General features: G+C 35.4%; 3 protein-coding genes across 10 annotated transcripts; all 3 read right to left on the reverse strand.

Moving 5' to 3' along the window:
• Positions 1-1,285: 1,285 nt before the first annotated feature.
• LOC110622614 (protein SEMI-ROLLED LEAF 2) lies at positions 1,286-11,360 on the reverse strand. 3 transcript variants are annotated; one of them, XM_043959954.1, is made up of 20 exons: positions 11,017-11,360; positions 10,285-10,419; positions 9,458-9,532; positions 9,271-9,386; positions 8,719-8,833; positions 8,011-8,139; positions 7,811-7,858; positions 6,904-7,094; positions 6,594-6,790; positions 6,051-6,334; positions 5,811-5,960; positions 5,105-5,512; positions 4,870-5,019; positions 4,500-4,584; positions 4,299-4,423; positions 2,736-2,927; positions 2,492-2,632; positions 2,191-2,328; positions 1,872-2,078; positions 1,286-1,569 (listed from the first exon to the last, which is right to left on the reverse strand). In XM_043959954.1, exons 2-20 carry the CDS (start codon positions 10,414-10,416, stop codon positions 1,462-1,464), a joined length of 2,991 nt encoding a protein of 996 aa, XP_043815889.1. In that variant the 5' UTR covers positions 10,417-10,419; positions 11,017-11,360; the 3' UTR covers positions 1,286-1,461. The 3 variants fall into 3 exon arrangements, with proteins under 3 accessions (XP_043815889.1, XP_021622878.1, XP_021622879.1); XM_021767186.2 differs by having other exon boundaries at positions 5,102-5,512; XM_021767187.2 differs by lacking the exon at positions 11,017-11,360 and adding an exon at positions 10,835-10,956 and having other exon boundaries at positions 5,102-5,512.
• Positions 11,361-13,799: 2,439 nt separating this feature from the next.
• LOC110623054 (pentatricopeptide repeat-containing protein At5g06540) lies at positions 13,800-16,259 on the reverse strand. The gene has a single exon (XM_021767903.2). The coding sequence runs from the start codon at positions 16,172-16,174 to the stop codon at positions 14,180-14,182; it is 1,995 nt and encodes a 664-aa protein (XP_021623595.1). The 5' UTR covers positions 16,175-16,259; the 3' UTR covers positions 13,800-14,179.
• A 396-nt stretch (positions 16,260-16,655) lies between these two features.
• LOC110623060 (RNA polymerase II-associated protein 3) lies at positions 16,656-21,295 on the reverse strand. 6 transcript variants are annotated; one of them, XR_002489226.2, is made up of 13 exons: positions 21,124-21,295; positions 20,778-20,867; positions 19,831-19,998; positions 19,626-19,750; positions 19,316-19,437; positions 19,117-19,199; positions 18,876-19,034; positions 18,400-18,546; positions 18,052-18,248; positions 17,517-17,611; positions 17,315-17,412; positions 17,033-17,139; positions 16,656-16,886 (listed from the first exon to the last, which is right to left on the reverse strand). XR_002489226.2 is itself a non-coding variant. In XM_021767912.2 (13 exons), exons 1-12 carry the CDS (start codon positions 21,163-21,165, stop codon positions 17,039-17,041), a joined length of 1,422 nt encoding a protein of 473 aa, XP_021623604.1. In that variant the 5' UTR covers positions 21,166-21,295; the 3' UTR covers positions 16,656-16,886; positions 17,033-17,038. The 6 variants fall into 6 exon arrangements, 4 of the variants coding, with proteins under 4 accessions (XP_021623604.1, XP_021623605.1, XP_021623602.1 ...); XM_021767912.2 differs by having other exon boundaries at positions 18,052-18,243; XR_002489225.2 differs by having other exon boundaries at positions 16,656-17,139.
• Between the last annotated feature and the right edge of the window lie 87 nt (positions 21,296-21,382).

Here is a 21,382-nt window from a genome sequence, read left to right on the forward strand (position 1 = left end):
AATGGAATTAGAATAATACATAAAATTCAATTTTGACACGATGAGCAATGTTGCTCACTCAAACAAAGATAATATATAAATATAAAACTGAAATTAAAATAGATTAGGAATATATTATTAAGTGAGATTATTAAATTTATATATTTATATTTATATAATATTTATATCAAGTGATACATTTCGAAGTGTAAGCGAAGCGAGTCGAATTTTAAAGAATTCAAATTTGATTTATTGAAATTTTTTCAAGTTCGAGCCGAATTTGAATTTTACTCATTTCAAATTCAAATCGAGTATTAAGAATCGACGTTTGCTTTTCCTTATTAGCCATTTTTTCTCCAAGATTTCTAAACGTCTGGGCCCATTGTTATCGGTTTAGCCTTAGTGGGAATTAACTTTTCATAGAGATGAGACCCTTTTTGTGCTAATGATTTTCTAAAGTATAATACGTCAACTCTATTACTAAAGATCTATTAAGATTCATCGATAGTAATGGGCCAGACACTTGGAAATATGTAAATAGCTCAACCTTAACTCGTTTAGCAAATTAGTTTAGACGAGTCAAGTATTTATCGAGTTTAATCTCGAATAGTTTATGAGTAATTTAATTTATTTATGTATATAATAAATTTTAATTTAAAACTAACAAGTTTAAAACTAAAATAATTTTAGCTAAATAAATATATTTATAAATTAGCTCATAAATTTATAAAGATAAGTTTTTAAAACTTAATAATCTAAATATATATAAATTTAAGAGTAATTAAATTATATAGAGCTGAATTTTAAAAAATTTAAATAAATATATGAAAGATTTGAATTTATTTCTTTTATGATAATAATTTCAGCTTATATAACAAAACTATTCACGAGTCTGCTCATAAACTCAGAAATGAGCCGAGCTTACGAGTTTTAACGAGCTGAATATTATGAAACTCAAACTTTAACTCGTTTACCAAATAAGTCTAAAAATTCAACTTGAACTTGGCTCATTTAAAAACCGAATTGAATTCAATCCAACTTTTATCGAATTAAATTTCAAATAGCTTACAAACGATTTAGCTCATTCATTTACACCCTAGTAAAATTCAATCAAATCAAATTGAATACCTGCCCATTACCATCCCTAACTAGAGTACCTTTGCACTAGAGTAACAGGTTAAGTTTACAAGTCATCATTTAGAATTCCAACTTAACGAGGTCACTATTGCTAACATCATTTGAACTTGACATCAACGTTGGGTTTCCCACTGAAAATGTGCAACTTCAACAATACACAAGAGCTATGTCAACTGAAAGATCAACATGTTTCATACACTGGGTCAATCAAATATTTAACTGTTGCATGGGAGGTTTTCAAATCACTGTTATGTTCAAAACAATAAGTGGCCTACAAATTCTAGTTACTACCTCAAACCCTTTACAACATTGATGAGAGAACACATGTATGTTGCTCATCTTCTTTCAACATCCAGCTGCTTTGAGAAAGTTGTCAAAAGGACTAGCAGGGGGCAACCTCATCGCCAGACATGGGTCCATTGGCTTAACAGCTCCTTGCATATTACACATTACCTACAATAATACAGGCAAGTCAAAAAAATATGCAACAAACTGCGCGATATGTCAGAGTTTAATAATAGCTATGCTCCATTACGGTCATTCCCTGGAATCTGGATTTGCATTTCTTTAAGATATGACAGCCACCACATCCCATGTAAATGAAGATATTTCTTTTTCTCGTTATGTATGTTACTACAGTGTTGTCGTGCATATGTATGAACCATTAATGACAGCAGCAAAAGAATTAAAGTTGCAAATAATGGGATGATGGTGATTCTTAAGCGCAGAGCAGTAAATTGACAATGCATGCTAACCTGCTCTACGGCAGGACATCCGCTTGCAGGAATTGCTGGTAAAAATTTGTCAGCTCCTCTAGCGTACTGAGTTTCCTGGGCTAACCAATTGGAGAGCTTCTTCCTTGTGCCTTTGCCAAGATCTTCGCACTGTTTAGCCATGGTGTCATATGGGAGAGGTGATGTAGAGATGGATGTTCCTGCCACTTGACCAGCTACCTCAAGTGCCTGAAACCATATAACACAAGTTCATACAACAAGACATAAATATTATTGTATACAGATTTGTCAAACACACAGGGCCACATGCCACAAGTAGAAAAAGGAAAGAAAAGATTACCGATTCCAAAAGCTTCCCAATGCTAATAATGTGGGAAACAGAAGGGGATGAGGGAATTTTGGGAATGAAGCGAGACATGTCCGCAACTGATGCTTCACTTGTTGCGTCATCCTCAATCAATGAGCTTGTTGGCATATCCTGTAAAATACAATGTTTTAATTTCATTATCATACCATGTACATGAAGCTGTTTTTTCTCTCACATAACATCTAAAATCGAGAAATAATCAATCACCCATTTTAGTCACTGCTAGGTAATTTACAAATCCAGAAAGGAATCCCGAGTATTCATAAGGGCATACCTCATCAAAGGAGAGTGATTCCTTCGAATGGGAAACCATTGGGTTGTGATCCAGATCAAGTAATGATCGAGGACCGAAGACAAATGCATCATCAGGCGTGAATGGTTCTGACAATTGTCCCGCCAAGTAATCCACCTCTAACTAAAGAAGCACAAGCAGAGACAAATGAGGTTAATAGAGATAGAGGGGTGGGAAGGGGGGACGGGGACAGCAGCAGCATCAGTTTATCAATAAAATTTTGTACCTCCGTAGCATTTGATATATTCTGTATTAAGGTGTCCATTATGACCTTGTCAGATTCAAATGCTTTGTTCTTCATTTCAAGGAGTAATGACGAGGCTAGCTGATTATCACTGGCAGATCCATAATCTCTTACATCCGCCTGAGGCTTTGCATGTACTTGAAGGTCATCACTAATACCAAGGTAAGGATCAACCTGAAGTAATAGAAGCACAATAAATTTAGGATATGCATATTTTTAATAAGACCAGGTGCATGTCAATATTGTAAATTACAAAATAGCCCCATAATTTGCCATAATTAATGTAATTAACTACTTGGTCCCATCATTTTGAAAAATGTATTCAAAGCACGATGTAGTTTAATTTTAAAAATGAACATAATACGTAAAATCTAAAACATTGAAGCTAAAATATTACAATCCTTGTAGGTCAAGTTTACTCCTCTATCTCATTTTGCCTCTCTTTTCCCACCCTCTCTCCCTTTTTTGTTTCCCTCATCTCTCTCTCTCTCTCTCTCTCTCCCCCCCCCCCCCCCACACACAATTGTGTACAACTGAACAACCACACCTTTATATGGAAGCTAAATTATTGAAACCCCAAAAACCTCAACCAATTCCATACCCATGGTCAATCCTCCAATTTGCATTTTAAACCACGGAATTTCATTATCTAATCACAATTCATAAGAAAAAAGGATTATGATTCTAATTAAGCTATAAAAATTAACATTAGACAATATATAGACAAATCAAAATACCTGCATAACAAATTAACAAATAAAAACTCTTAAACTCAATTAAGAAATTTGAAATTTCTGAATCTGAAAAATTCTTAAATTATAAAAAAACCGAAAGGTTCTTGAAATTTCATAAAAATCATAGATCCAAAATTAATAAAGCAGCGATAGTGATAGCAGAGCAGCTGAAGGTGGGATTTCAAGGAGATTCAAAGCCTCTTGCTGCCTTTGAGATTACTACTAATAGTTGGTGGGTAAGGGTTCGTGAAAGAGACATGGGGTGGGACTGCGAGCTATGAACATTGGGAAGCTCTGCTGGGGGCTGTGAGATCTGAACAGAAGAGAAAGAAGGGTAGGGTGGCATCATGAAAACTGAAAACAAGAAAGGGAGGTGGGTTGATGGACTGCTGCAAACGAGAGATTAGGTATTTTTTTTGTTAGGGAGAGTGAGTAGCGGCATAGAGGAGAGATGGAGAGAGGGATAGGCTGCATTGGAGAGGAGGTCATTTTGGGAAAAAAGCAATTTCATTGCTTCAGTTGACCATTTCTTTCATTAAAAAATTAGTAATCAAAGTTCCAAGAGGAACAAATAGTTGAAGCAATGAAATAACAAGTACCTTCTAATATGACCTTTAAAATTCAGGGGCCAAGAAATTAATTATGACTAACAACATGGACCATTTTTAATATGCCAAAAATTTTTATTCTATTTATTACTCCCTCACAGGCCTTGAATTTCCACTTCACTGATAATTACACCACAGCAAGCATTTTACTGATCAAGAAGATAGCTCAATACAGTAATGGAGAAAAAAAAATACAAACTTACATCATATGGGAGTACCAATTTGACTAAATTGTCCAATTCGGTAAATTGATATATTTTAGCAGAAAACATCAACATGCCCGTTGATAATACGAGAATAGATCTCCGGCATGCTGGACGTAACATCCCTGAGGAGAGATGGTAAAAAAGTCATTTGTACTTTACTCTCTGAAAATAACATTGAAGGCTTTTTCAATAAATCACCTATGCCATTGTTAGGGTCCAAGGACAAATTTCTGAGAGATAGGGAAAGCTGAAAGAAGCGGACCATGAGGCCATCACTCGAGCTCTGCAACAACATCACAAGTTTGAATGATGATAGTTGGCATCAGTCAAAAAAAAAAATGATGCATAGGCATGTGAATATTTGGAGCATGATCATTAAAACGTTTTCCATTGTGTTAACGACTGTTAATTAACATTCAAAACAAAGTAGAGAGATCAATCTTTTCATGGAACATCCAAAGGGGCTTTTATTAAATGCAAAATTTACATGGTTCCTCTATCAATTTGAGGCCATAGGAAGGTAACAAGGGGAAAAAAGAGAACGATATCTATATATTGAAAATCCAACCTTCAGTCGTGAAGAAATAAGTGTCAACATGTAAGAATGAGCCATGGCTTCAAAATTAGAGGGCAAGTTATCCGGAAGATTGGCTTGTAGCCAGAAAGCAGAGAGCAATTGTGCTATTTGATCCTCACTAAGTGTCATGACATAAGGCTCCTGTATAACCATTAATCAGATATATAGTAAGTGACTTGACAAAATCAAATAAGACTGCATGCCTAATAAACAATTTGCTTACCACCTCTATCAAGCTTGTTGTCCCAGAGGTTCTGTCAATAATAGAACTTATTTTATAAAAATTGGGGGAATTTTTTCGGGGTCGCCCCTGTTTCCAGTCTTCTTCTGTAATATCTCTTTCTCGGTAATCATCAGGACTGTAACTTTTATGCTTTTCCATTCTGGCACCATCCTTCTCTCTTCGAAGCTTTTCAAGCAACTCCGAAATTGAAGAAAAAGTAGATGCAGCATTGGAACGCCATCTCCTTGGTTCACAAATATAACCAGAATGCAAAGACACAACTCCATGGCGTGAATGATTAGAGCTTGGAATGAGAAGCATTGAAAATATCTGGTGCGCTCCAACTCGCACTCCAACGTCTGGATGCAGCATTACCTTCAAAAGTTGGACTAGAAGTGCTTCTGGAAAACCCTAAATTGAAATGTTTTGGAAGTTCAGTAAGCCATACACTGAATAAAAATTTCTGGAAACAGGTTTAATTGTCAAGGCACTGGTCAAGTAAAAGAAGAAGATGTTGAATTTCCACAACAGAACAAACATCAAAAAAAATCTTAGAAGAATTTTAACTGATAAATATAAATGTACTATCAATTACAACTTAATGAGATAAAACTTTCAACCATGTTCGAATGTACAAGGAAACTATTGCAAAGCAGCAGTTACAGAAATGAAATAAGTATTGACACCAGAAGTTTATCAAACTCAATACCTGCTGTGAACTAGAAGATACAGATGATAATGAGATCATATGAGCAAGAACAATCAAGGATCCAACAGTTGCATGGGCAACAACTCCAGAAGATGGCAGATTCTCCAATGTTATGGCCATCATGTCAAAAAGTGGTTGTGCATCCCTAATCTGACAAAGCCAGTGCAAATTTAAGGTAAACTACAGGTACAGCAGAAAGAATCAATTGCATCTATTCTACTTTGATTGCTTCAAACTTACCGCTTTAGCAATTTCAAGCAAGCAATCTTCAATGGATTTCTGAAGCAAGACATTCAAGTTTGACTCTTGCTCTCCAACAGATTCAACTGTGGCCTGAAGACTTTTTCGCAAATGCCTGCACAGGTCACTGACAAATCCAATTTCAGCCAGCTCTACTTCTGATCTAATTTGCCTAGCTAAAAGTGCAGCAACTTGTATGACATAAGATTTGAGTTGTGGATCATGCACAACATTTTTGTGGTCCAGATGACGTATAACAGCAGCTAATACCAACTGCTGATGCCCTGAAATGAAATAGCCATTAGCTAGCACACGCATACAATTGCGCACCTTTGAGAAATATTTTCAGGCTATGTGCAAGGCACAAAATGCACATAAGAAAGACAAGGCCAAGAAACGAAGCAATAAGGAAGCATATGGCACACAAAAAATGAAGATGATATTAAACAAGGTAATACATGATAGGGCCCAACGAAAGAAACATATTGTCCAAACTCATTTGCCTGCATATTAAATACAGTCCAAGTAAAAGAACCAAGATACCTGAACTCTCCAACAAGTAACACATATCGGACAAAACAGTTATGGACAAGCCCTGCAGAGGAACCCAGTGCCGTCCAGAGTCGAAGTAAACAAACATTGGATCCAATACTTGACGCATTGTTGTACTCTCTTTAGCCAGTTCAACCATCCTTTGAATACAAATTTGAGCCCAAACTTTAGGTGTCTCAATCTCTTCCCTATAACCACAAATAGAAAGAGTTGGATGTAAACTTTATAATTTTTAGTGAACCTTATAATTTACTTGCTAGTGCTCTATAAGAAGCTCTCTAGGATTTTGAATAATCAGTACCTAGTCAAAAGAGAAGGTTCTTTCCTTTCAGGACGTGGTCTGATGATCATACAGCTAGAGCTAGTATCACAACTGCCAACTGCACCTCTGCCTTCAGATCTTACTACTTCATCAACCCAATTATGATGCGTCTCCCCTCTTGCATCATCATGCATATCTGGTCCATAGTTATCTAAGGTGACTTGTACAATCTGCATTTTTTAATATATTTACAGCTCAAAGCCTGACGAAAACAACAAATATACAGATAGATGTTGGGAAACAGCATATAAGGTAGCTTGCTGAAGTGGTAAACTCATGAGCAGCTTAAATCATGGTCAACGCCCAGAGAACACTGCAACACTTCATTAGTTTTTATTTGTGTTGGCAATGGACTAAAGCACTATCAGTTTGCCATGCAGTCACACTTTCCCAAAATCCAGAACTAAGCATTTACACCATAAACCAACAGAGAAAACATGTTTATCTACTTCCACATGCTCAGGGATTTTTTTACAACATTACAAATTTATCCAAACACATGTTAAACATTATATTTGTATAAAAGACAGAACATTTAGAATTCAGAGAACTGAAAAGAACATTGAAGGCCATTGTTGATGGCTGATGTTGTCAAAACAGAGAAGAAGAAACATGATTAAGTATTTTCAAACTTTATAGGAAATTAGATCCATGTTGGATGTCCTTTGCAGCAGTTCTGATTCAGTGGCAGTTCATTAATTTTCTGAAAAATATCAAGTAATCAAACTGAAAAATATCATATAGTCATCCCAAGTTTCACCTGTTCTTTCATCCAAGTAATCAAAAGTAAAGACAGAAGGAGATGTATGATTTCCAACTAATAACACACATAACGAATGAAAGTTCAACAAATATGAAGTAATATCAAGTTTACTCTAGCACTAACCTCATCAAAAGCGGAGAAAATATATAAGAACTTCGCCATAAACCACACCTAGCAAAACAGAAACCTATCACATGAAAAAACCAAAATCCTGGAAACAAGCATAAAGGAGACAAAGTGAAGAAAGAAAAATGGTACCAGAAGGTAGTACAAGTATTTGACTAAATTGTTTCTTCTAAACATTCAGAAGCCTATTGAATTACCATTGCTGAAAGGCACTGCAGGCTAGAAGCTCTCAAGCAGCTCGTATGATGTTCATCCCCATGCACACGTGCCAGATTGCATACTTGGTGAACAAATTTTTCTATGTTATGTGTGTAAGTTCCATCTGTCTGTTCACACAACATAATATGTATAAGCAAAAAAAAGTAACAGTGATCAAATACCAATTGCAATTGGAATTTAATAAAAAAACCATAAGAAGAATTCATCTTATAACCAAAAGAGAGAAAACCTTAATCAAAAGCAGCAAATGATTCACAAATAAATAAGCGACTGCAAATAGCCACACAATTTTCAGTCTGCATCAATGTAGCCACCTATAATATTACCATGTTACATATTCAAGACCTCACCTCAGAATCGCAAACCTGATCCATACACTCAACCATTTTAGTTTGACCTTTGCATCTTATTAAATGAAGGATAAGCATATGCAGAACATACTCTATAACAAATAAAGAATCTATCCAGGTCAACTATTTAATAAGTTCAAAAAATGGAAGCACACATGTTTTTTCTTTCCTGCATGATACCTAAAATGATCAGTTTCCTTTTTTCCTAGTCCCTATGGTACTATTATTCTTTTTTTTTTTGTTTCCAAATAAAGAAGCCCATGAAATTTCACGGATCCTTCATATGATTTACTGCTATTCAATTCAAAATAATCAGAAAGTTAGGTCATTATCTACCTGACTATAGATGAAACTTGTTAAGGTCTGGCATCCAAGTATAAGCAAAGCATCTTGCTTAGGTTTGTCCAACAATTCACTGACCACACTCAACAAACTAATAGCAAAGTATGCGCTGCAAAAAACAAGAGGGAGATCAACATTACCAAAGAGCTCAGAAAAGTGAATTTCTTACACATCAATTTGAATACAGACATGTAGACAAAATAGAGATCGACAGAATCAACAAGTAAACCAATTGGATGCAGTGTTCAATTCAGGATAACATTACTTCGTGGAAAATTTTTTAAGTTTTTGTAAGAGCGCAAATAATTTGACTTTGAAAAAAGAGGAAATGTAAATATAGCCTTTCATACATTTTTAAGACACTATAGCCTAACAAGTCATCATTAGAAACTAAGTACTTAAAAGACCAGTGTAAACTGAGGTTGCAGCATGAGCTAATCGCTCTAATAAATGTGATCACATAAGATTAGCAAGTTAGCGGTCTTCAAATGCCAATATGAAATAAAGTAAATTGAAATAAAAATAAGGAGAAAGCCGAAAACTTACATCTGCTCCTTACACATACAAAGCAACTTGTTATAAGTCTCTGTGACAATATTAATGAATTTGATGTGCTCACTTCGAAGTTCCTTGTAGCATCTTTCTTCAAGATATTTTGCAATCTATTAGAAACCAATAATTCCTGTCAGACCCCAATAGAACATTGTAATTGTGAAGATAAGAGAGTCAGTACCTTTGGGATCCGAAATGGGTTTTTAGCAGCATATTCACACAACTTGATAATTTTTCTTTCATTTGGAACTCCATCCTGCAAAGAAGTGTGAAATGTTGAGCTTACACCAGTCATTGGCGGAAACAGAAACAAGGCATAAAAACTCATTGGAAATAATTAAGCAATCATCTACAATCAACATGCAAACAAAACCGCTTGCCAGTATTGACTATCACTTCCCATGGTCTATTGCAGATAGTGGAATCTCTAATGGCTAGATTGTCCCCAAAACAAAACTTAATGCAAATCCATTTATACATGTGTAATGCAACTTGTAGGACTCACTTCCGTCCATTGAACAAATTCTGGAATATGCTAGATGATGTTAAATAATAATAACCCATCACAGTCCTTGATTGTTTTATAAGAACAGCAGAATTTTTTCTTCCAATGTCTCCAGCGATCTTCCTTTCTAAGCAATAAATTCATCCACTCCTCCCACCATTTCTTCCAAGATCCAAGAGAAAGATGATCTATTCTCATTCTTTTCAAGTCCAAAATTTTGTTAGACAGATAGATTTTTCACAAAACTTGTAGAGGTGAGCATACACTATAGCAAGGATGTGCATTCAAAGGACAGATTTGTCTTTTTACCCTCTACTTACCATGACACATAATCTAGACATGACTGTAGCTAAACAAAAATTGCAGTATGAAGATGACAAATTATAGAAATGGAATTTCACAATCGGTCTAATATACTTGATACTAAAGCCCCAAAAAATTATCAGCACGTAAATACCAATGAGTGGAAAAGAAGAAGAAAATATGAACAATTTAATACTCACAGACTTGGGGAATATCTCTGCAAGCAGTTTTTTATACCGCTTGACGGGTTGTCGAGATCTGGACCTCAATGCAGGGCAGCAAACGCACATGCTCTCACAAGCAGGAAATAACTTCCTGGAAATTACACCCATTTCCTGCACATTGTCATGACCAGAGAAAATAGGTGAGAACCAGCTGAGTTCATCCGCTAAAAATCCCAAATCAAGAACTAGGGAAGCCCAAATCGTAGATTCACAATTTCGCCAGAACAAGTAAATTAAAACAATGAGGATGTCAGCATTAATTTTTAACACCCAGAAATCAAAATGCAACTTTCTAAAAGTAAGAGGAACAAATGCCACATTTTCCTTTTCTTTTACTTTTGAAAGGCAAGAAGAAAGCAGCAAAAAAATGGCATTCCAATGTGGGCTTCCATAAGATAAACATGGTTTAGCACTGGCACAGAAATTGCATAAATAAAAGCACAAACAGGAACTGAAAAGTTTACTACAGGAAGAAAAAAACTATAGAGGAACAAACAGGGACACTGTAAAATACATGGTAACATACAAGAAGCGAGTAACCCCAAAATCTGGTAAGCAAAAACACAAGCACCGACAGCTCAAAACATAATCTCTTTAAAAAAAATCCACCAACCCAAAAAATAAAAGCTACCAAAGGAACCAATTAAGAGATTATAAGCGAAATCTGCAAGAGATATTTACAAGACGCGCAAATGGAGTTGTACAAACCTTAGGCCACGCCTCTGCAGAGCAGAGGCAGATCTGCTAAAGCAAAGAATCAATACTGAGGTGAAAGAGAACAAACGGAAGAAAACAGAGACGAGAGGAACCGTGATGAAGAAAGAGAGAGAAAGAAAGGGGCGTGGATTTAGAGAAATGAAAGCAGCATTGAAGAGAACTAGAGAGAGAGAGAAAGAGAGAGAGATCACGTGATGTGTGTCAGTTATTTACCACTACTATTGCAGAGAGCCAGAGAGATGGGGGGAGAGAGAGAGAGAGAGAGAGAGAGAGAGAGAGAGAGAGAGAGAGAGAAGAGTGTCTGGAGATGGAAGGCTTGAGGCCCAGCTTTTCTGTGCCTGTTTGAAAAAAGGAGGTTACAATGGTACAATTCCCATTTGTAATTCCAAGTTTTCAACTTTGAAACCTCACATCTCATCTCATCTCATCTTAATCTCACAACCCAATCCATTATGTGACCATTGACCATTGCTTTATTGCTTTTTGCTTTCTGTATAAAATATTAAAAAAATTGAAACTTTAATTTGAATTCATGACCATAAACATAAACATGTTCGACAACTCCGTAAATCATTGTATACTAATATTATTAATATTTTAATTTTCAATCCTTATTTCAAAAATAAAAATTTATTTAAAATATATTTTTTATTAATAAAAGTTTTTTTGGTTATCAAAGAGGCTTTGGGATTAAGCTAGATATAAACAATGATGGGTGAAAACTACTCTTTGAAAGCCATTATGGATATATAGCTTTAGTCTATTAAAAATTTTTAATGATAAATAAATTATTCTTTTTTTTTTCTAATATTGAAATGTAAAGTTCGGTTAGTTTTAATATTAAATATTTACATCAAGGTTTATATTTTTATTTTCAATTATATGCATATTATAATTAATTTTGATATAAAAAATAATTTTAATAATGGGTTTCAAATCAGGCCCCACTAAACAAAAATAAAAATAAATGTTAATAATTTATTATGAGAATTGGTAGGTGGGAAAAATATTATAAATCTATCAATTGGTTTTAATTTATTGATCGAATTTAAATTTAAATTATAATATATATATATATCTAAGACTTCTATTGGCTGGTTTGACTTCGGAGTCAGCACCAGATCTCAAAATAATATAATTTTAAAAAATAAAAATATGCATTAAATTTATAATAAAAATCTAGATATTGGCAATAAACCTTTTTAATTTGATTAAAAAATATTATTTTTAGAGATAGTATATTTTTATGATGAATGAAATTGTAAGCTTAGAAATTTTAAAACTATTAGTAGATAATATTTTTTTTGTATTATAAAAAAAATTACTAATTGAATTTAAAACCTTTTCCGTAAGAAGTTGATGTTTGATATGATAATCGTTATAATATGACAAAACAAAAATAAAAAAGTAAAAATATTATGCCAAGCAACGATTTTTCGAGTATTATTATTAAACCTATAAAAAATATTTTTCTATGAAAAAAATATTTAAAGTTTATAAAATTAACAGATAATTATGATTTCCATAATTTGAGAATAATAAACAAGACAACTGACCTATAAAGTTAGACAAAGGACTAATAATCCAAAACTGCCAACTGCAGAAATTGCCCATGAAGGGAACAAGGAGGCCATGAACTCTGGACCAACACTTGAGTGTGACTATCACTAGATAATTTCCATTACCAAATGAATTTCACAATCATTCATAACTCCATAGTAGAATTGAAAAATTCAACAGGCAACTTACTCTTTCAAGAAAATGGTCCAAGCAAAGGTTAATGATCTTCAGATCCTATAAAATCTTGAAGTTTGCAATTGAATCTCCAGGAAATAGGCTTTTTCATTCAAACTATTCACATATTCCCCAACTAATAAGTTATTTATCTAGATCCAATTCACGATGAACCCAAAATATAAATGATTAGTACCCATGTCCACATCATCAGGGCTGTATAAAACCAAAGTCTTATGTTAGCTCCACCTATAACAATACAAGTGGTTTACAAGTTAGGTGAAGTTATTGCTATCGCAGATAATTATCATCATTAAATGTTAAGATAATACTTTCTTTTGTTTTGTTTAAAAAATATAGCGAGTTCTGATAATCGCAGGATTTCTTATACTCTGTAGTGAGATCGGACTTTGAGAAAGAACACAAATTCAAAGCTCATTAGGCCGTACCCAATATTGTGCGATCCAGCCCGGTGATGTGAAGTAGATCGGATTGACCACACGCGCAGGTACACCAGGACATAGTCTAGTCCGGTGACATGACAAGAGGGAAGAAAGCAGGTCGAGTCACTTCGCAGCCCTAACTGCACGCGCACTGGGAAAATTAAATGACCACATGACAGAGAAGGATATGCTAGCACGTCCGTAAGTACGGGTATGAATGACGGGAACAGAAACAGGTAGCAGGTACTGAGGGCGGTTATGCGTCACTAGCATATAAAAAAAAAACGAATAAAGGGAAAGAGACGAAATCTTGCCTAATTAAGTTTACGTGTACACTGTAGACCCTATTTTCTAGATTTCATACCATCAAATACCATCAAACTCAATGAGGCAGACAAAAACTCGCAGGTATATCCTATGAAAAAGAGTAATCATGTCATTCAAGTTCTTGATATATTCATTTCGTCAACCATTTCAAGTATTTGATGACAAGAACATCGAATAAACAAAATAGGCGATGAAACCTGAAAAGGAACATCGTCGGTGTCTGAATGGTTGATGGATCTTAATCATATGGATTAACGAACAGATGAGGTAGAGGATTTAAATTTGTTGCATTGAATAATTTATTATAAGACAACGTAGAAAAAAGGAAGCATGGGACCTGTCATCACTTGAGGCATATTTAGATTGCAGGTCATCAAGAATGTCTGCATGCTCAATATCTATGGTAAGGCAATTGGTGATGTAACCTAATGATGCAAGAAAATGAAATCTACGTCACCCACGAGGATTCGGATAAGTGGCTCTTCAGGTTTCTCTTGAGATCGAGGGTTCAATCCTCGTACGCGAAGCAAATACTGTCATAACTGGATTATTTGAATTGTTAAGTTGCCTCGAATATTATCTCGCACCTTCTGATTTCTCTATATGCTTCCTACCGATACTCTCTTTTCAGCAATCCCATTTCCAGAACCTCACCAAAAGTTCTTGCAGGAACATTCTCCATTGCTGAAATGATGGTAACGAGCACGGTCCCTCACAATAATCTTTCGGCTGTAAACTTGGGAGATAAGCTTGACAGCAGAATGGCAGTCCTCACACATTCTTAGATTCTTCACTATACGAATGGTTGATCCTGGATTTGTGTTGATCAATCCAAAAGCAATTGCAAGCTTTTCACTGTGGTGTCTCAAAGCAGTTTCCTTCTCTTCCTCTTCAATGTCAAACAAAACCTGAGAAGTATTCGGCATATAGCCTTCCATTTCTAGCCTCTCCATCATACTTTTCAGCATTATGTAGACTGACTTCATCTCCGGATGTGAGCCATCACCCATTTTGAATTCATGAACAACTCCATTTAAATCAATCATGCTAGTTCCAGTAGTGGTCTTAACACCTCTTTCCTTCATCAGTTTCCTAACATTTGCAACATCATCCCATCTCCCAGCCTTTGCATAGATGTTTGATAATAATGCATATCGACCACTGTTTTGCGGCTCCAACTGGAGCAAAATCTTTCCTACTCTCTCACCTAATTCTGCATTTCCATGTATCCTACAAGCACCTAACAGGGCTCCCCAAACAGCAGCATTTGGTTCCACAGGCATTGAGAATATGAAATCCTCTGCCTCTGCCAAGAGCCCTGCTCTTCCTAGAAGATCAACTACACAACCATAATGCTCCATCTTAGGTTCAATATCACAAAATTTCTCCATGGATTCCAATATCTTTAGACCTTCATCAACCAATCCTTTGTGTGCACAAGCATTCAATATACCCACAAACGTGATCTCATTTGGCCTGAATTTCTCGCTTTGCATCTTGAAGAAAAGCTCTATTGCATCCTCTGCTCTACCATGCATAGCTAGCCCACAAATCATAGCATTCCAAGTGAATGTTTCTTTCTCTTTCAACTCCTCGAAGACATCCCAAGCTAGGTCAAGTCGGCCACATTTCACATACATATCCACCAGAGCAGTACCTACGACTGCATCCAAAAAATTAGGATTCTTCTTCACATAAGCATGAATCCATCTTCCTTGATCAAGAGCCCCCAAATTAGCACATGCAGCTAGAACACTTGACAAAGCAAATTTCCTTGGCTTAATTTCCTCTCTTTGCATCACATTAAATACTTCCAATGCCTCCTTATAATACCCTCCTTTGATATAACCATCAATCATAGCACTCCAAGATATCTTATCCTTTTCACACATATCATCAAACAACTCCCTGGCTTCTTTAACCATCCCACACTTAGCCAACCCAGATACCATTGTATTCCAAGAACCAACACTTCTATCCTCCATTTTTCCAAACAATTCTTTAGCTGAGTCCACATCCCCACACTTCAAATACCCATCAATCATCGCATTACAACAAATAACATCCGATTCTCCATCCTCATCTAGAATTCTCCGTGCCTCCACCACGTAACCAAAAGCTGAATACATTTGGATCCCAGCACTCCTTATGTGCCCATCTCCACTGAGCCTTTGTTTAATCACATGAGCATGCACTTGCAATCCTTCTTTGGTTGCTTCTGCAATCCCACAAGCCTTCAGAAGGGTAGGATAAGTGAACTTATTAGGCCTTGAATTTGCAGACACCATCTGGTAATAGCAAGAAATGGCTTTAAACGGTTCATTGTTGTCTAAGCAACTTTTGATAATAATGTTATACACAAAAACATTGGGATTGGGAACATGATCAAAGACCTTGAAGGCAAAGTCTAGATTGCTGAAACGGTGATTGGCATAGCATTTCAACAAGGTGCCAGAGATATAATGGTCTTGAAAATGGCCGTTTCTCAATATCACAGCATGGAGTTGCTTGAGATTTTGAAGTGAAGAAGTGCATTTGGTATTGAGGAGGTCTAGGACAGCTTTCTGGGATGATTGGGAAGTGGGTTTGTTCTCTGTTGGTGAAAGATGAAGAGGAGGAAGATTTGTGGTTGTTGTTGCCTGCATATTTGTTTGCTCTATCCACAATTCGCCAGGGCCTAGGATAATATAACAGGGCCAGCCACATTAACGTAATATTTCTATCTGTTCAGATTGTGCTTTGAATACCTATTGTCCAAAATTATTTATATAATAAAAATATAAATATACTCATTTTATAGTAATAGTTATAAATAATAACATGCCTACCCTTTTTTTAAAAAAAAAATAATAATAATTAAACTAAGCATATAATTAAGGTTTCTGGTGTTTTTTTAGGAGTTATCGAAGAGGATTAAGCTAGATATTAACAGTGATGGGTGAAAACTACTATTTGAAAGTCATTATGGATATGGCTTTAGTCCATTAAAAATGTTTAATGATGAACAAATTATTAATTATTTGCTAATATTGAACTGTAAATAAATTATTAATAATTTTCTTGCGTTATCAATACAAATGACCACAGGTTTGCGCTATCATCATTAAATCTCAGCACTCACCAGACTTTAAAACCAATCCAAAACTCAATGTTCACTTTACATAAAGAATGTACACATACGATCTGAAAAAATAAATATGCCAAACTCCATGCAGCCAAAAAATCGTAGTTAACGATGAAAAGGAGTTTCTTTATATATTTGATTTCATCAACCATGCGGGATTTTGATGCTAACAACTTCACCCTTCACAGAATATGGTGATGTAAGCATGAAATGAGCAAAACAGGTGATGAAACCTGAACCAAAACGACACTGTTAGCTTCTCCTATCAACGAACAGATGAGGTAAAGGATTTAAATTTGTTACATGAATGAAGACACGACATTGAAAAAATGAAGCACGGGGATCAAAATTTTCCTTAATTTCCTCTCTATCAGTACACCTGTCATCACTTGAGGCAGTATTTAGATCGTAGGTCATCAAGAATCTCTGCATGCTCAATTGGTGCTGCTTCGCCACAAAATACTTCATCCCACGTTTTTACGAGATCTGCTTCCCGCACGCACAGAAACAAATGGGAAAGGAATTCACAGTGGTTATAAGAACACAAACCCAAATAAATTGCATATCAAATTATGTAAACACTGAATAAGTTGATGTAGAAAAGCTAAAAAGCAGGATAGCAAAATAATTCTGTCAGTGTAATAATGAAATTTAGACATACCAGCCTTCTCGGCAGCTGAAAGACACATGATAAGCATGTTGAATCTTGGGACTTTGACCAAATTCTCCAGATACTTGACAGCCAAATTTATATCATCACTGCCAAAAGATTAAAACCGAAGAGAGCAGAGGATTTCAACAAGCTTGAACAGAAAACCCATTTATTCCCAAAATTAATCACAGGAAAAAAAAAAACTACTTACACGAAAAAGGAGGCAACGCACTTAATGATGTCAATTAGCATAGAAGCCGTCAATGCATTTTTGAATATCTGTGGTAAGGCACTTGGAGATGTAGCCTAATGATCCAAGAAAAGGTAATCTAGATCAGTGAAGTTAAGAAAACTTCTTGTATCAGGAAAATAGCATGAGAGGGAAGTAGAAAAGCCAGTTTTGTTATACAAAGAAATGCCATTTTTTTTACTCATTATTAAGGGTATCAACAAAACTTCTCAGAAAGATCCTAGATGATGAAGCACATTAGCAAATATATCTTTACGATCACAATCTAAGTTTGAGCTCTTATTCCACTGGAGACTATCCAAAATATAGGTGTAGAAAAAGCCAAGATCATGCAATATTGCAAAAATGAACCATGAAGTGTCTATCACAAACAGGGGCAAATTTTTGTATTGTTGGCTGTCCAAAATAAAAATATTGAACATGCTAAATCTGTATATTATAATTGGATTATCTGAATCATGCATCCTTCTATCCCTTTAAAAAAATAACAACAAACCTTCAAGAGGCGAGTCTGCAATGCACGATCACCAGAAAAGCCTCGCCAAACAACTTCAAATTGATAAGCTGAATTTGGAGGGGTGATGTTTTTTGCAGCTTCAGCCATAGCACGAGAAGCTGCTCGAGAAGCAAGCTCTTGTATTGAAGCCTTAAGCTCTTGCTTTTCCTTTCTGTGATATATCTGCAAAAGCTTAACTGACAAAGTAAGAGCAGGACAAATCGATTGTCTTAGAGTAGCTTGTCTTGAGTAGCACGAGAAGCTACTCAAGACAAAAGCTTATCTCTCTCAGAAAACACATACACACACATATATGGATAATACTTGAGCAAGGATCCCAAGCAGTACCTGGACACTCTCCTCATGAGAACTTGAAGTAGCATCAGTATAAGAAACATTGGCTTGATTTTCAGTTCTGCTGCCAGCTCTTGAGCTTGCATTTTTTATTTCCTCCACTGATGTGGACTTCTTAAGGATAACCTCTCCAACACTTCCCTGCCAATAGAATTCAAAAGTTAAAATTTTGGTAAAGAGGGCAATTAAATTGTAAACATCAGAAACAAGACCAAAAAAAAAAAAAAACTTGTTACATTCCAACAAATATGTTGATGCATCACCATGCCACAAAGTAGATGCAGAAGTTAAAATATGAAGCATAATTTTTCAAACCTCCGAAGGTTGCAAGACAGGAAGAGATAGCTTTTTGGTATTTATGCAATCACATAATATCACCAACCATAAATTTTCTTCTTTACTTATCACCATAATCTTCAAAAACAAGCTAGTTAGCAGCCTAAAACACAGATGTATCACTTTTCTGCTACCTTATTCTTGTCTTTTTGACCCGTAGATACGCCAGTTCTTTGAGTTCCACTTGAAACAGAATTGACATCATGTCCATTAATTTTTGTGTCCAATCTTTCTCCTTTCTGCATTCCTTTCCCAGAGCTTCTTACTGCCCCAGATACCTTGTGGAGAATCTCCTGGAAAAGTTAGCAGCAATCACTATGCATTAAATTAAAGAATGTAAAGAATCATAAGGTCACATAAATAAAAAATACTTACCTTCTCATACAATGATTTGACCTCAGTATACTGTTTCTTGATTTCCTGGTTATTAGGTTCCAACCTCAAGGCAAACTCTGAATCTGCAGTTAGCTACATTTATTATATTAGGAGATCAAAATCATTAAGTATATAAAAAAGAAGACCTACACTGTCAAATGCACCAACATATGGTTTTGGCACTATGGCATTAACATACCCTCAATGGACTCTTTAAATCTTCCCAATTCCTTTCTAGCTGTGGCTCGGCGTGAGTATGCCTTTATGTAGCGATCATCCAGATTCAAAGCCTCCGTACAGTCATTCTCAGCTTCCTGAAATCTAATAGGCAATATTATTATTTTCTCAATTCCAAAAAGAAAAAAGAATTAAAAGACATAAGTTGTCATATTCATTAGAACATCAATATCGCTGTTGAGAGTTTAGCATGTTGCATAAGCAATAAGAAACATCAGAAATTACATAAAATACATGCTTCTCAAATAATGTGTTTAGTATGGATAACTTACTTTCTGATTTTAAGATAGGCCATTGCCCTATTTGCATAGGCTACTGCTGTGGGTGACAAGGCTATACTTCTTGAATAGCATTCAATAGCTTCCTTAAACTTTTTCTGCTTAAAGTACTCATTACCCTGTAAGGAGAAAATTGCACAATTAATCTCACCCAGAATTACCAGTTTGCAAATAATGAAACCACTTGGAAAATTCCTACCAATTCTTTCTCTGAAGTAGCATCCACAGAGCTTTCTTCAGTCATGAAACTATTTGATATGCGATCAATAGCATCAAATTCCCTTGAATAATCATGTTGTCCTGAATTGCTTCCAGAAGAATCAACTGCAGAAGTATTTCCTGCTGATCTTCTACCCTCACCAGTTTTCTGAGAAGGTGGCAATTCAAAATTTTCAATCATATCAAACATCATTCACTTGCTATACACAGTTATGTAAAGCCTATACATGAATGCAATGGTTTCATATGAAAAGAAGAGCCTGTTAAAACTTTAAACTAAATGTTTATAGCTGTTAAAATTTTATTATTTCCACCACCATTTCCAAAACCATTAAGACCCTGATTGCAATTATTCAAATTTCTACTGGAGAAAGATCAAAAGAACCAGCATTCTAGTATTGTTCTTAAAGATATAGTAACATTTTTGCATTTCTCAACTCTAAGATAGAAGCAATAGATTATTAAACTCAATCTAACAGCAAATGATAAATTCCCATAATGAATAAACATAGTACAAATTAACCAGAATGTTTATGTATTTTTTATTGCCAAGGCTAAATTCAAATCCTCCCTTCCTTGTCTACGAAAACAAATTTAACTCACTATGCCCCCTGAAAAGCCACAGCCAAAACACAAATAAGAAAAAACCAGGTTCAACACTTTCAGATGCCTATCCTATATCAAAAAGAAAACTAAAACAAAGTTGCTAGAGATGGATTCCCCTCAAACAATCCACTTCTTTTTTTTTTCATTATTCATCTTTCATCTGATATCGAGGGACCCAAACTTGAGTCTTCAATTCAGTGCCACTAAGCTAAAACTTACTGATAAACTATCAACTTCGATTGAATTGCTACTAAAAACTTAAGCTTTCCAATTTGTCACACACTGGCAAGCATCGAACTTCAGGTAAAAAATGTAGTTTACCTTGTCAGAAGCTGGTGGCTTCATCTTTTTATCTCCGTGCTTGAGCGAAAGTTCCCAATCCTGCAAGTTATTCAAAAACCCCTGGAAATCCTGGAAACGGATAGACCAAGAACAATTGACGACAGCAATTAAGCCAATAGGATAACTAACCAAAAGAAAAACTACCGAACCCACTATAACTCTGAAGTTAAAACGCACAAATGCTAATACAATAGCTAGTTTCACATGTAAACGACTCAAAAAGATCAAGTCTTAGCCCTCCTCAATGTCCTTTCCTACTTGGTTCTCTCATCAGCAACCAAACAGAGCTTAAAAAGTAAAATGGAACTAAACAAAATTAACGTACCAGAGCTTGATCACGTTCATGCTTGCTCGGAACCCTAGCCATGGGTGAGGGAGAGAGGGGATGGGAGGGAAGGGGGAGAGAGAGTGGCGATGACAGCTGCCGCCAAGCGCGTGGATTTTAGATGTTTCTGGAACGTAATATAGGAGATTTCAGGGTATTTTTACCTGTTTTATTTTCATCCCTTAACACTTAATATCTTTTTATAAAGATTAACTCTTTATAAATAATGCTAGATTTTGAAACTAATTAATTATTATAG

Source organism: Manihot esculenta, chromosome 9 (assembly GCF_001659605.2).
Source record: "Manihot esculenta cultivar AM560-2 chromosome 9, M.esculenta_v8, whole genome shotgun sequence".
NCBI classification, from domain to species: domain Eukaryota; kingdom Viridiplantae; phylum Streptophyta; class Magnoliopsida; order Malpighiales; family Euphorbiaceae; genus Manihot; species Manihot esculenta.

Excerpts from the sequence above, each read along its gene's own strand:
- LOC110622614 (XM_021767186.2), bottom strand. The coding sequence starts at position 10,416 with ATGGGTGTAATTTCCAGGAAGTTATTTCCTGCTTGTGAGAGCATGTGC. Across the intron at positions 6,335-6,593 it reads TTACTTGTTGGAGAGTTCAG|GGCATCAGCAGTTGGTATTA; the intron begins GTATCTTGGTTC and ends ATTTCATTTCAG. Across the intron at positions 1,570-1,871 it reads GATGTCCTGCCGTAGAGCAG|GTAATGTGTAATATGCAAGG; the intron begins GTTAGCATGCAT and ends GTATTATTGTAG.
- LOC110623054 (XM_021767903.2), bottom strand. The coding sequence starts at position 16,174 with ATGCAGGCAACAACAACCACAAATCTTCCTCCTCTTCATCTTTCACCA.
- LOC110623060 (XM_021767912.2), bottom strand. The coding sequence starts at position 21,165 with ATGGCTAGGGTTCCGAGCAAGCATGAACGTGATCAAGCTCTG. Across the intron at positions 19,999-20,777 it reads AGCCACCAGCTTCTGACAAG|AAAACTGGTGAGGGTAGAAG; the intron begins GTAAACTACATT and ends CCACCTTCTCAG. Across the intron at positions 19,438-19,625 it reads GCCTATCTTAAAATCAGAAA|ATTTCAGGAAGCTGAGAATG; the intron begins GTAAGTTATCCA and ends ATTGCCTATTAG.